The sequence below is a fragment of the Lepisosteus oculatus genome, chromosome 1 (assembly GCF_040954835.1).
Source record: "Lepisosteus oculatus isolate fLepOcu1 chromosome 1, fLepOcu1.hap2, whole genome shotgun sequence".
Classification (NCBI taxonomy): domain Eukaryota; kingdom Metazoa; phylum Chordata; class Actinopteri; order Semionotiformes; family Lepisosteidae; genus Lepisosteus; species Lepisosteus oculatus.
The window spans coordinates 20886273-20900064 of record NC_090696.1 but is presented as its reverse complement, the minus strand read 5'-3'; the positions used below and the strand labels follow the sequence as shown (position 1 = coordinate 20900064).

Here is a 13792-nt window from a genome sequence, read left to right as displayed (position 1 = left end):
ATTCTAGAGTGCTGGTATTTATTGGCAATAAAGTGTTTTCCATTGCTCTAAAGTGCCCGGAAGTAGGTTTTCTCCTTTCTTACAAGTTAAAAAGGTGGAATATAGAAACCATCTCTAGAAACATGAAATTTGTTTCCCAAAATCCAGTTTGCAGCCACTTTTTAGCCACAGATGCCTTCGAGAGACAAAGGTGGAGTGAAAAACAGCTGCCTGCCGTCTCCTCTGAAGGACGGAGCTCAAGGATGATCGCAAACTTGTTGGGGAGCTGGGAGGAGTCCCACAGCAGAGCGCAGGAGGCTTGAACTGCCTCTTGGTCGAATCCAAACCAGCCCCCTGCAGCTCCATGAGGTGGCCCCCCCGACGACACCACAATAAAAACCGCCGCATAAGTTAATTTGTGCTGCTGAAAGGAGCATGTGTGCTGCTTTCGTTGCCGAGATACAACGCCTTCTTTTCTACGGTGTGCGGTCATTCAGCCCCTACAACAGTGCAGGAGAGCTGAAACAATCCTTTTAGGGCCGCGTTTGTGCTGCTGAAAGTAACTTTCCTGCTGTTTTCATTCTGTGTAAGCACGCGACTGTCCACATAAGGAAGTGTACAGCTGGTAGCACTGTAATAGATCATGTAGTTTTAGGATATCAACACCTGCAGTTTGCTATCTCTCATTCTGTCTGGGGTGGGTGTATATTTCACGTTTGAATAACGGTAGTCTCTGAGCATTTGTGTGATGAGTAAGAGTTTAGGGAGAGATGTAATATTAAAATAAGTCTTGCCGTTTTATTCTTAAAATGAGAACGATTGTGTTTTCTTAAAGCTTTAGCTACGTATTTGAGGTTAGGAAGTGCAACTTACTGTATTAAAATGACCATCATTGTACTATTTTATAATGAGCAAACAATTAAACATGGAAACAGAGCAGGAAACTGCATTATACAGTATGTTTTGTTGAGAGCACTATGTACACGGTTGACCTTGGTAGTTCATAACCAATCTGCAAAACAAGGTTAGTATCATGGATACAGACTTCAGTAATGTTTGAAAATATTTTAACAAATTTTGAAGAGAATATCTCCCCAAGTTGCTCGCCAGCTTTTCTTTGGTTTCACCTCTGCAAAATCAAATGGCTCCCTAGTGACTTGAAGCTAAAGTTAATGTCCTGCTTGTTTGGTCAGTCTGCACTTCCTGTTGCATGACTTGGGTAACCATGTGTGGTTACCCTAGAGCTCGCCCGGCCACGCTGTGTTCTTCAAGGGGTGACACCCAGGCACTGATGGCTGCAATCCAGCTCCAGGGATCAGCCAGAGCGTCATGGCTTCACTGTGCCCTACACCAGCTACTCACAGGGTAGCCTTCCATCTTCAGTGTTTCAGCAGCCCTGAACATCACACCCACACAACTCTTGTTGGCCACACCCATTTATCCAGCCACGCCTCCATCCAAAGACTAATACTCCTGTTCTGAGCCAGTGACCTGCTCAGCCATAGGTGCCACACCTGGAAAACTGCACATTGTTTTCAATAAAAGGGTAGTTACTCTGTCATTCCCTGTAATAGGTGAATCTAAAGAATCGGCTATTGCTTTCTCCTCTGCTCAAAGTGCAGCAGCAGCATAAATAGCCTCATCCTTGCTGTTGCTGCCTGGATGTTATCACACCTCCGCCTTGCCAAGCAAGTTCTCAGAGTCTTGGCTTCAGACGGGAAAGCTCAAGCCCCGGTGCTGTCAGGCAGGGGAAGCTGAATAGGCCATTACTGGAGCAGAGTCTTCAGGTTCCAAGCTGCCAGCCTGCACTGCTTTCACAAATATCATGAGTGTGAATGTGGATGGCATGGTGGCACCGTGGGTAGCAATACTGCCTTACTGCGCAGCGCGCAGCGGCCCTGAGTTCGGCTTTGGACCGGGGGTGCTGTCTGTCTGGTCTGGTTTCCTCCCACAGTCCGAGTACAGGCTGGTGGGTTCATTAGCGTCTGTGAAAACTGACCCGGCTGTGAGTGTGTGAATGTGTCTGTGTGCCCTGTGATGGACTGGTGTCCCATCCAGGGTGTATCCCACCTCGTGCCTGTTGCTTGCCGGGATGAGCTCCGTCTCTGCCGTGAGGAAAGCGGAAGATTGATAGATGGATGAACGTGCTTCCTCGGAAGTGCAAAATCAGAGAGGGGATCTTTTTACTTGGATGCAGTTTTGAAGAATGTCGGGTGAGCACCGGCCGTCGGGAAACCTCTTGCAAATGACATTGCAGGAGTCTGCTCTCCTGCGGTTCTGGGTTTTCTGTTGGGCAGACACAGGCGAAAGGCTCTCCACTGTGCCATCCATCTCCAAATCCTTCGTTTTTAAATAAGGCTCAAGATTCGAATTTCATTTGCCCTATACAACAAGTGTAGTGGAATGCTTACTCGTTCAGCTGCACCCAGTAACAATAGAGAGAAAAAAAATATCCGCACAAATGACAAACAGACATGGACAATAAATTTTGACAATAGACATTATAATACAGCCAAGACAGGACATAGTGCAAACAGTGCAGTGCCTTAAAGTGAAGGTGCTAATGTGTGCAGGTGCTAATTTGAGCTGTTTAAGATGTGTCCTATTTAAAATATGCATACGTGTATAAAATGCATGGCGTTTCAATTTTAGAATATTTAAAATATGCATATAAACTTAGTTACTTATGAATCAGGCTTAGAAAATCACAATTGCATTTTTGTTTGAAAATCATGTTTTAAGAACCTGGCAGAAGACAGTGCGAGTCTCACGGCCTAGACTGATACAAGAAGGTGAGTAATTGATGTTGTCCTGGTGTCCGGGTCAAATTTCCCCCCTCGGCCCTTACCGTGGCCTCCAAATTTTCCCCATGTACGATTGGCTTGCACTTGCCCTGCGATGGACTGCGATGGACTGCCGTCCTGTCCAGGGCGTACCCTGCCTTGCGCTCGTTGCTTGCCGGGTAGGCTCCGGCTTCCCGCGACACCGTTTGGTATAAAGCGGGTTGGCAAACGACATGACTAAATCCTACAGACGTTTCCACAGGTAGTCCACTAGGCGGCGATGTTGACCTGTTTTTCCGGACTACAGAATCGCCGTGTAGCCGTTGGCGTGATTGATTATATGATCGCTCTTCCTTTCTACGAGGTAGAACAATTTGACCTCATTTGACAGTTTTTGGAAACTGATCACCGTTGAAAAGAAAATCTCTTTCGACCGCTGTATGTTCTAGGCTAATATGAGTCTACAGAAGTGGGTTACGAAAACAAACATATAGATTATTTTACATCAAAAAGGATGTTGCTGCTTTTGAACTCGTTTTGAGACGTAAGGAAATGCGCCGCATCGACAGCGCAAATATTTTACAGATATACAAATATGTTGAACAGAGAAGTCACCAGGGGGACCTGCTTCAAGCATTCAAACTCTTTAAAGGCTCTGACAGAGTCAACCCAGCGACCTTCCTCAGAATCAACAGTGCAACTCAAACCAGAGGACACAAGTCCTGCTAAAACCGAGAGCAGAAGGCTCGTCTCTGTGCGAAGAGTGGTGGGAGCGTGGAGCAAGCTAAGCAGCCATGTTGCTGAAGCCAATTCCCTGGCTTCTTCCAAGACAGGACTGGGTGAGAATCCCAGATTAATTGCATGCTAATAACCAAACGGTAAACGTTCTTTATGGTCAAATATTAAAATATATATTAAAACCGACCTTTTTTCTAGGGACTGTGTATGATTGCCCTGTAGTTTATAGTGTATGCTATTGTTTTTTTTTCTTTTACCCTTTATTGTATTTTAATTAGTTTTTTTCATCACTATATACAGCGCCCTTTGGTTTGGAAAGGCTCTTTATTTAAACAGTTATTATTATTATTATTATTATTATTATTATTATTATTATTATTATTATTATTATTATACGCTTTATAGTCTTTGGTAAGTTAAAAACTACAGTTCCCAGAAAACCCAGCTCTAAACAACAGTCGCCATGGTAATACAAATTAAAACGAGATATTTGGTATGAGATATTCACCATCTCTTAATTGAGTAACACGTTTTGGATGCGAATCGGAACCAAACTGGCGATCCCAGGACAGGGAATGTTTTAGATGAACTTTGCCCTCTCCGTTTCCATGGTGCCCAGGCGGCCAGGGGCGGGAGACCGCACGAGACGAGATGGGCCGGTGGAAGCTCTAGAAACGTCTAGGCGCGCGGCTGCTGCGTCATTGCGCGAGAACGAGGAGGAGAGACACGCGAGGAGAAGGGAGATCAGCTCGGAGCTTCGGCGGGTTTTTATTTTTAATCGCTCGTTTTTTTACTTCGTTCAGAGTAAATACACCTTTCTGTCAGATAACGAGAAACAAACAGCAGAGCAGCACTCCGGAGAGTAGGAAACATCTGAATAAGATAACCAAGATGTAAGTCGATGGGGGTTGGAATGGACTGAGGGGAGAAAGGGGCGAATCACTTACGGCGGTTTTTATTTTTTTAATTCTTTTCAGGGGTGCCTAGAAAAATTTGGACCAGAGTAAGGTTCCCTGTTCCACACACACACACTCACGTTACCCAGTCGTCTCTCAGGGGCAGCGGGCAAGGCAGAGAGCAGGCGAGCGCGGTATAGGCCGCGCTTCACGTTGAGCGCCGGGGTGTCTCTCGGGCGCTTGAAAACGTAGCTTTTGAAAAGGTGCGACTGGTCGTGTGCCCGCCTGCAACCTATTTAGGGGGCGTGGAGGTTGTGTGAAAGGGTATTTTGGAGAAATACTGGGCTCATTTGTTCGATATTGTCCGGATCTGTAGCAGGTAGCGGGAGGCTCGACCTCCGCGCTGTAGGAGCATGTCTGCTCGCTGGGGAGAAAGGAGAGGGGGGAATACAGACACGCTCAGCGGGACGGGATGCAAACGGAGGTGGTCGCTAACAGCTTCTTTTGGAGGACGTATTCTGCATTTATTTAATTATGCTTGTGGCTTGATGGCTCGGGGGCCGTGCATTTCCTATCAAATTAAGGTTTTTCTTGCGCTGGGGTAGCAACGCAACGAACTGCACCCGCCCCTCGTGTGGCTGGGGGTGAGATACTTTTAGGTCAGCTCCGATGTTGGGGTAATCGCGCTGTAATCGCCCCAGATCATCAGGGTAGATCTTTCTGGGGGGGTATATGCCTCCCAAGTCCCGCAACGTGCCGTGGTGTTTTTACACGAAAGTGAAAGTGCCGCGATGCACGCCGGGGATAATGAATGAGAAGATGTCTGCCTGCCGAGCGGGGTTTTGTGTGCCGATATTTATTTTCCGTTGCGATTTCATAGAATGAAATCTCTGCTAGTCTCATTGTTTGCGTCTGTGTGCTCTGAATATTTGGTTGTATTTACATTAAACGTACTTGTTCGATTGTGTAGTAATTTACCAGTTGCGCCTGAATGGCTTAAAAAAAATAAAGATAAAACAGGACGGTTTCGACCTTGAGAACCGCTAAAAAATAGCCTGGCGTGAACATGGTTGTGCTGATGGAGTACCCAGCAGCTGGGACTGAAGTCTTCGGGCTGCACAGTCAGTTCATGGCCACCGCCTGACAAATGCGTCTCGCTTGTTGATGGCGGCCCGGTCCGGCCCGGTCCACGTCGTCTGCCTTGGGGGGAGGGGGGGGGGGTCACATGACGAGCCGGGGTGTGCGCTGCCCGGCCCCTTTGAACCCGAGCTCAGGGGTAATAGCAGGTAAATATGAGCTGTGGGTGAGGTGAGCGTCCGTCGCCTGTAACTACAGAACTACAGCTTGCCATGATGACCTGCTGTTGCTCCTGTGCTGCAGCCCATCCGTGACACAGCTCTTCTCCCAGCTCACTCGAGGCCGCACCAGCCCTCCACGGGGGCGTCGTCCAGACATGGGCACGGTGGGCTGGCCGCTATCAAAAGTCAGGAAAACTTTTAAGTGGCATAGGAGACGTCCAAGCAGGGAGCTGCGGCAGCAGGCATAGGCTGCAAAGGAACAGGTAAAGGTTTATTACAGGCTGAGAGGAGAAGGAAAGATACGCGGTGGTTCCCGGCTGAGCACCCGAAGAAGGCTCCACAGCTGAAACGTTGTCTCTTTTCTTTTCCTTTCAGCATAGAATAAACTTTACCTGTTCCTTGAAGTAGTGTAGTGTTTTTGCTGGTATTCAATACTTTGATTGTAAGTTCACTTGAGCAGGTAGTGGGTGAGTGCGTTTGCCTGACTGTGGAAGTTGGTAGGCTGTTTTTAGGCTACCTGTTGTTGGGTTAAGAAGGTGCGATGTCCTGCAGTGAACTCCCCGGGGAAAGAGCGGAGCTCCTTCCCGGAGGAGAGGAGTCCTTGGAAACGTTGGAAGAGGTGGTTCCGGTGTGCTGTCGAAAGTCTTGCAGAGCTTGAAGAAGTGTGGCCACATAGTAATGAGCACGGAAGGGGGTCGAGGAGAAGTGAACTGGGTGGAGTTCTGGTGTTTTATCCAGCCGTGTGTTTTCAGCCTGCACTGGATTTGCACATCTGGGCTGTGGCTTCTTGAAAGCTTTTCTGTCGGATTAACTTTACATTGAGCTCTAATTTTGAAAGCCCTGGTTCCTGGTTCACAATTGAATATCACTCACGCACTCTGATCTTGCAAAGGTAAACCTATCTGCCTTCAGAGCATCCATTTTCTAACTGCTTTGTCCAATTCAGGGAGCTGGATCCTGTTCTGGCAAGTAATGGGCACAAGGCAGAGTACTGCCTAGATGGGATACCAATCCGTCACACACACTCACACCAGGGTCAGTTTTCCCAGAAGCCAATTAACCTACCACACAGGGAGCACCCTAGTTTCAGAAGTGAACGCATGCCCCCAGGGTTGTGAGGTTGTGAGGCAGGAGTGCAAACCACCGTGCTGCCCCATTACAGAGCGGTTTGAGCCATTTCAGTTTTCACTTGCTGTAAGGTGGTTGTGCGTAAGCTGGGATCTGGAACAGCACATCGACTTGAAACCCTGCTTTGCAAATGTTTTGCTTACACATGGTGTGTGAAGTCATTTTCTTTTATAACCTCTGCTGTTGTGTTCAAGCCCACCAGCTGCTAGAGTGTAAGCAGTGTTGTCTTCTCCCGTTGCTTTATGCCACTCGTGGATGAGTGCAAACCACTAATTACGTGGCCTCCTGCCTGTCAGAATGAACTCCTCAATCCTCTGCCCCACACACGCATCCACACACGTGGTTGGCCATAATTCTAGCTGCTCTAGCTCTAGTGAGTCAAATATTCGTGTGAATTGAAACAGTCGCTCGGTTCCCAGAAGACTGTTCGTGAAGCTGGGACAGGCATCCATAGTTGAACTGTTGAAGTATAGCTGTTCTTTTGCCAAAGGGTATTGAAGTGGCTTCCTTTCTCTTTGTCTTGCATGTTGGGAGCTGCAAGTGTGCTTTACCTGCTCCCCTCAGCTTAGACGCCAATGCTGTTTCCTCCAGTAATCCAGTATGTTGGGACCCACTGAATTCCTCGGGGGTTTTCAGCCAGACGTGTGATTGGAGTTTTTCTGAAGAGATTAGGAAAGTCTTTTTACTGTGCTGCTGTGTGTGGTTTAAGGGACATGGATGTGGGCGGTTAATGCGAAAGTTGTTTTGTCGGTTGGTGAAAGTAGCATGTGTTATTTTAGTCGACAGGTAAAAGAAAGTGCCACTGTGCCACCTGTTTCTCGCAGCGCAGGACTTATTCAGATGCTTTGGTAAGCCGTTGCCTATGGAATGAATAGCCCCGTGCTCTTCAGCTGGCGTCTCAATTCTTCAGTATCGATAGCATGTGGCAGACATGTTGTGCCTTTCTTTCTTCTTCCTTTCCTTTCCCTTCCTCTGGGACCACAGGCCTTTAAGGCTATCAGGTGTGCCTTTTCTGTAAGAGCACTGATGTGTCGCTCCATTGTCTGTGTAGAAGGAAAGAAAATTTTATGGTTCAAATAGTAACTTGGTGAAATCAAAATGCCACTCTGCAGTTTAGTTGCTGTACAAATGCTGCAGGAGAAGCTGGTAAAGACTGTTATCGTACAGTCAGAAGCAAGCTGTATAGGTCTGGGAGCTGGGTCGGAAATGTGAGTTCGATGGAGGCCGTCGTAAAGTGAGGGTTTGAAGCCGGTGGTCTTGATGGGGACACCCGGCTCTGCTCTCTCATCCCAGTGTTCTGTCGGACTGCCACCCCAGCCACAGGCACGTTGGTGGGCACCACAGGCTTTTGTCTTCTCGTGTTTGCTTAATGTTTTAAAGAGGAGTCTGCTTTTAGTGTTGACCCTAGAAAACAAAATCCAAGGAGCCAGTGCGGAAAGTCCTGGGGGGTGCGCACTCACGTCATTGGGGATTAATGCTGTGAAAGCTGCTTCTGGAACTGTTCTGTGTGTTCTTTCCACAGGCAGCCTGCAAGTGCGAAGTGGTACGATAGAAGGGACTACGTCTTTATTGAATTTTGTGTAGAAGACAGCAAAGACGTCCAAGTAAATTTTGAAAAATCAAAGCTTAGTTTCAGGTAAACAACCCCTCTTTCATTCCTCATTTTACAGTAATTCATGCCATTCCCTTCTCTCATAACCACATTTATCCGCACAAATTGACTTGTATTCTGCTATCTGTAGTATTTACATCATTGGTGAGGTAGCATGAATTTTGCTCATATCTTTGGTTTCCTAGTCATGTTGTAGAATATGTTGTAATAAAGTTGAAATGTTAACCACAGCTACATAAATTCCCTTTTTATTTGAAAGAAATCTCTTGCTGGGATAGCTGATCTTATTAGTATCCAGCTGTCACACTGGCGACAGTCTCCAAGTCTCAATAGATGCGTTGGCATCCGGAAGAGAACTTGATGACTGAGCAGCATGATAACCTGCAGGACATACTGTACTGTATAGTACTCATTTCTTTGTTTCTTTTTTTAGTTGTCTTGGTGGAACAGACAGCCTGAAACATCAAAATGAAATTGAACTCTTTGAAGGTATCGATCCAAATGTAAGTGAGACATTTCCATCAGCGAAGAAGTTGCTTTCCATTGTGTCATTCTTTCCATTCGACCATATCCGTGTTCTTTAACAGCTGTTTGTAGTTTCAGACTGCTTCCAGTCCCTGTGCAGAAATTGGCACTTTTGGAATCGTTCTGACCAGTCTCTTATTTTCAACCTGCAGGAATCCAAAAACAAACGCACCGATAGGTCTGTGTTGTGTTGTTTACGGAAAACAGAATCTGGGAAGTCGTGGCCGAGGCTAACGAAAGACAAGGCGAAGGTCAGTAACCTCAGCACTCATTGGTGGGCTGTGTTAGTGTGTCCTGGTGCTCCAGAGCAGAGCACTGCTTGTCCTGTTGCCCCCAGTATGGGAGAGGCCCTTCGGCTGGGGGATTTCCGCCAAAGCAGCTGTGCCCAAGGTGGGGGCATCATTTGGGTGTCCCTTAGCTTCCTCACAGCCTCAAGACCTGTGAACGTTTTCCATTCCAAGATAGCAATGAATCGTCCCTCCATTTCCTAACTGCTTGTTCAGGTTCAGGGTTGTCAGGGTAGCCCAGAGCCTGTCCTGGCAAGCAGTGGGTGCAAGGCAGGGTACACCCCTGATGCCTGCCCATTGCAGGACACACAGATGCAAACACACTCTCACACCAGGGACAGTTTACCCAGAAGCCAATTAATTTAACAGCATGTCTTTTGTCTGTGCGAGGAAACCAAAGCACCCAGAGAAACCCACATGATCATGGGGAGAACGTCCAAACTCCACACAGATAGTAGCTCAGGTTGTAACTTAACCCACGGCCCTAGCTTTGCAAGGCAGCAGTGCTGACCACTGTGCTGCCGTGCTGCCCAGCAGTGAATCAAACAAGTTATGTTAACAGGTTTAGCCTAGTCCATGCTGTACTATTAAAGTCATTGAGGACTACGGAGAGGGCACGAGATCTTTGTAGCATGTTGTTAAAAGTCCTTCATGAAGTCAGAGGGTGGAAGAGGACTTTGCCTGCCTGGTTGACTTGGTGCCTGGCTTCCTCTGCGGAGTGACTCTTCTTTTCTGGAAAGCAGTGCGAGAGCTAATGGTCAGGCACAGCAGGCATGTTGTCCCAAGAAGCCCGTCTCCTCCTGAGTGGTGGTTCTAAAGTAACTCGTGACTCCACGTTCAGAAAACCAGATTCCTTTTCTCGGACGGTAGTGTTGATGTTTTGATGAGGCAGTCCTAAGGGAAGAGCAGGGGTGTCAGTAGGAATGAGGTGTCTCGTGGTCTTTGATTTGCTGAGTTAATCTTGTTATTCCGGCAGCTCAATTGGCTCAGTGTCGACTTCAATAATTGGAAGGACTGGGAGGATGACTCGGATGAAGAGCTGTCCAGCTTTGACCGTTTCTCAGAGGTGAGGGCACTTCGGAGGCTGAGTGATGGCACCTTACCTGTTCCCCCTGGGGTTTAGTGCACACGCCCCACCGTATGTCCTCCCCAAAACCCCTTTCCCCTCTCCTGATTGGCTTTCACCAGATTCCTCTAGTCCATCGGATCTTTTCTTCAAAGCACATTGCCACTAGCAGACAGTTTGATTGATGTGGCAAGATGTCAGCGTGAACACAAGTGGAAGAACTGCTGTGTGCATGAAGCTCTTTATTCCAGCCTGTCTGTGTTTAACCTTCGTGGTGTTCTCCACAGATGATGAACAACATGGGGGGAGATGATGACTTACCGGAGGTTGACGGAGCAGAAGATGTAAGAAGTTTTTTTATTTTACAAGAGTTTCTCATGTTCATATACATATGCCTTTCTCATATAGGCAACGTAATGCTTGAGTCCTGTGCAACGAATAATATTCAATCCTGGCCGGCACCCTTCTATCCAGTATATGGTAAAATTTCATGGAGATTTTAGAGCAGTAAGTCACATGAAGAAATCTACCGTCGATGCAACTTGTTGATTCAACATGTTTAGAAAGCTCATATGAAGCAGAAAGGCCACCACATCTGATATGGTGTTTTGTATAAATATATGAAATGCCTTGATATCCAGATGGAATTGACCCTGGAAGACATCATGTCCAGGTTTCCCAGGCCAAGCCGGAGCCTATCCAGAAAGCTGCCGGTCTCCCAACGTGGCAGGCCGATGTTTTGACCATCAAAAACAGTAAAGGGGAACAGCAGTCCCAAATTCATAAGACCGGTTATTAAATCTTGATGATGATTAATAATAATTAATTGACAGTGTTGCAAAATTTTACAAGTTTGAATTGTTCACAAAATCGTGGCTTTTTACATGTTGTGTACTTCTTACTCTCATCATGGTTTAAAACGCACACATTAATGCTGATTCTTTTTGACCCTGAAATATAAAAATAGTGTTTCAGTTCCCCTTTAACATCTACCAGCCCCTAGCCATCAACTGTCGTTCTGAGACACATTATGCCTTAATATTCCCGCGATGAGATGTTGGCCTACCTCGTGACTCATTTTTGTGCTTTCCTGTTCAGTGAAAAGCTGAAGAGATGTCACATTTAAGAAGGCTGTTTTCTGGAACTTGTTACAGTGGAATGATTTAAGTCAATTAGGAAACAGGCAAGACTGATACTTTTCTTCCCCTGAAAAAAACACTACAGATAAACTTGAGCTAGGTGATGTATTGGCTAGTCTATGCCTGTGTGAAGGTTAACAGTGGTGGGGGGGGGGAATCAAAGGACACCTGCAGGTCTGGTTCAGTGCACTCAGCCTTAATGTGATGAGACACTAGGTGGCGCTTTATTGCCACTGCAGGGCTGATCCCAAAGTCGACAGGGCTTGGAGGTGGACCCCTAGCTGTGCCCTCCAGAAAGGCGATCCGTTTGCTGTTTCGATTGGAGAAGCATTTATTAAATGAGTTTTCCCTTTCTTTGTGATTGTACTGGACACGGGCAGATTTTGTGTCGCTTCATATCCCCATTGTTCTGCAGAATCTTGCTGGAACGAATCCTGGTTTTTAGCCTGAGCTGTGTTCTCACCTTTCCTTTTTGTTTCTGTCCTTCAGGAGGAATCAGCAGACAGTGACGATGAAAGTAAGTGCATTCTGTCACTGTGTTGTATTGCTGTTAGCAGAGCCACTGAAAGAATCCAAATGCAGCTGGATTATGTATTTCTTTCAGCATGGAATAAACCTTTACCTATTCCTTTGCATTCTGAATGACATGTAGTTTTATTTTCAAGCTGCTAGCTGACAAAGTCCCTGATTCCAAGAGCTGTAGTTGTTCCTTGTTCTCTGTGGGTGTTCATAATATATAATTACAGTTCTAGATATATTATTGGGAAAGTGTTGTTACTGATTTTGTTCAATTTTGTTTTCTTTGCAGAAATGCCAGACCTGGAGTAAAGGAATAAAGGAATCCATACACAGCTGTGCAGTAGAATCATCACAAAACTGTTAATAATTAAAAAAAAAAGCTATAGATTTGAGTTGGTAGCCATACAAAAGACCATTGTTTTTGCATTTCTTAAAGCCATTTACAACCAGTTTCCAACAAGGCTTCACTGAGGGTTGATATGCATACCATCATACTGTACTGCTCTGTCTGAAGACATCGACAGTGCTGTACCTTCTCGTTCTGTTATTATGCATGGACTATTCACAGTTTTCATGTGTTGTGAGGTATAGTAAATTGTTTCTAAACAGAAGAAAACCAATGGTTATGGTGAAAGATGTGTGAAAAAGTTTAAACTTAAATGAAGCGTAATAAAATATGCTATGTCTTATCTTTTTTCCAGTCAGCCAGGCTTTGTTTAAATTTAAATGTTGTGCGTTTTCACAACAGTCAAAGGAAAGATTTTCAGAATTTTATTCGACTTTTTCAGTTTTGTTGATTATTCTCCTCCCTCTCTTTAAAATGTATTTAGAAGAAAGATGAGGTTTTCCACATTCTTTCGTCATATATGTATGGCAAGAGTCTTAGCTGGTGCATACGGGCAGGCAGTTTTTTTATTTCTGAAATGTTAACAATTGCAGATTTATAATGATGGGAAAACATTAATCAGTATCAAGTATTCCGGCATTTTTAAATACAGTAGTTAAACATTTCTGTTTGGTTCCTGGCTAATTGCATCCTTTGTATTTCATTAAGCTGTCGCCCTCCGTTTTGTTTGGTTAAAAACTGCGGCTTTGGAGCTGGTAATACAGTGAAGACATCACCTTGACATGCTTAGTGTTTCATTAGCAGCTATGCGGAGTACAATAAAGGTGTTTCCTGTTACTCATTCATGGATTTTCTACCACACTGGAAAGGGAAGCAGGTATCAAAAACTAGATGAAGTGGTTTCCATTCTTCCGTATATAAACAGGGAATAGTGGAAGCTCAAAGGAGTCTATACTCTGTTAGCTTGGCCTTCAAGACTACTCTTAAGAGTGATTAAGGAGTGAGTAGTGCTGTGCATTTGTCAATCCCAGATTTTAGACAAAGAATACAGTGTACGTTTAGATGACCAAATTGTATTTGCACTGTCAGAATATTGATTATGAATATGCCAGGTGTGGAAATAGAAAATATAAGATAATACATTATTCTTATGTATGTCAACCTGTCAGCTTTTCACAGGCTGAAGAACTTCAGTTTATGTTGAATGCAGTGAGGAATTTTTTTTATTGTCTACATCTTTCTAATAAACTGTCTGAGACTCACATTTCATTTTTGTATGTCTGTCTGCAGTGTTGCCGGTAACATGCAATGGAATGTGTATGTGTTGGGCTACTTGGCATCTTCTTGGGAAGGTGGTAGAACGCTGGTCTCATGTTATTCCCCTGACCCTTGTGTCACTGGTATCCTGCAGTCTCCTTTTACTATACCTCCACATTCTGACACTGCCCTGGCCTGTTGTTCACTTGGTGTTGCGAT

General features: G+C 45.5%; 1 protein-coding gene across 1 annotated transcript; it reads left to right on the top strand.

The window, feature by feature from the left end:
- The first annotated feature begins 4166 nt into the window (after positions 1-4166).
- LOC102697734 (prostaglandin E synthase 3) lies at positions 4167-13580 on the top strand. The gene is made up of 8 exons (XM_015344467.2): positions 4167-4393; positions 8345-8458; positions 8868-8937; positions 9112-9210; positions 10223-10312; positions 10600-10656; positions 11941-11968; positions 12260-13580. Coding segments are annotated over exons 1-8 (480 nt in total). The 5' UTR covers positions 4167-4391; the 3' UTR covers positions 12280-13580.
- The last annotated feature ends 212 nt before the right edge of the window (positions 13581-13792 follow it).

What these genes read in the sequence shown, in the direction of transcription:
- LOC102697734 (XM_015344467.2), top strand. An exon ending in AAATCAAAGCTTAGTTTCAG is followed by an intron (nt 8,459 to 8,867) that starts GTAAACAACCCC and finishes TTCTTTTTTTAG; the next exon opens with TTGTCTTGGTGGAACAGACA. An exon ending in AGCAGACAGTGACGATGAAA is followed by an intron (nt 11,969 to 12,259) that starts GTAAGTGCATTC and finishes TTTTCTTTGCAG; the next exon opens with AAATGCCAGACCTGGAGTAA.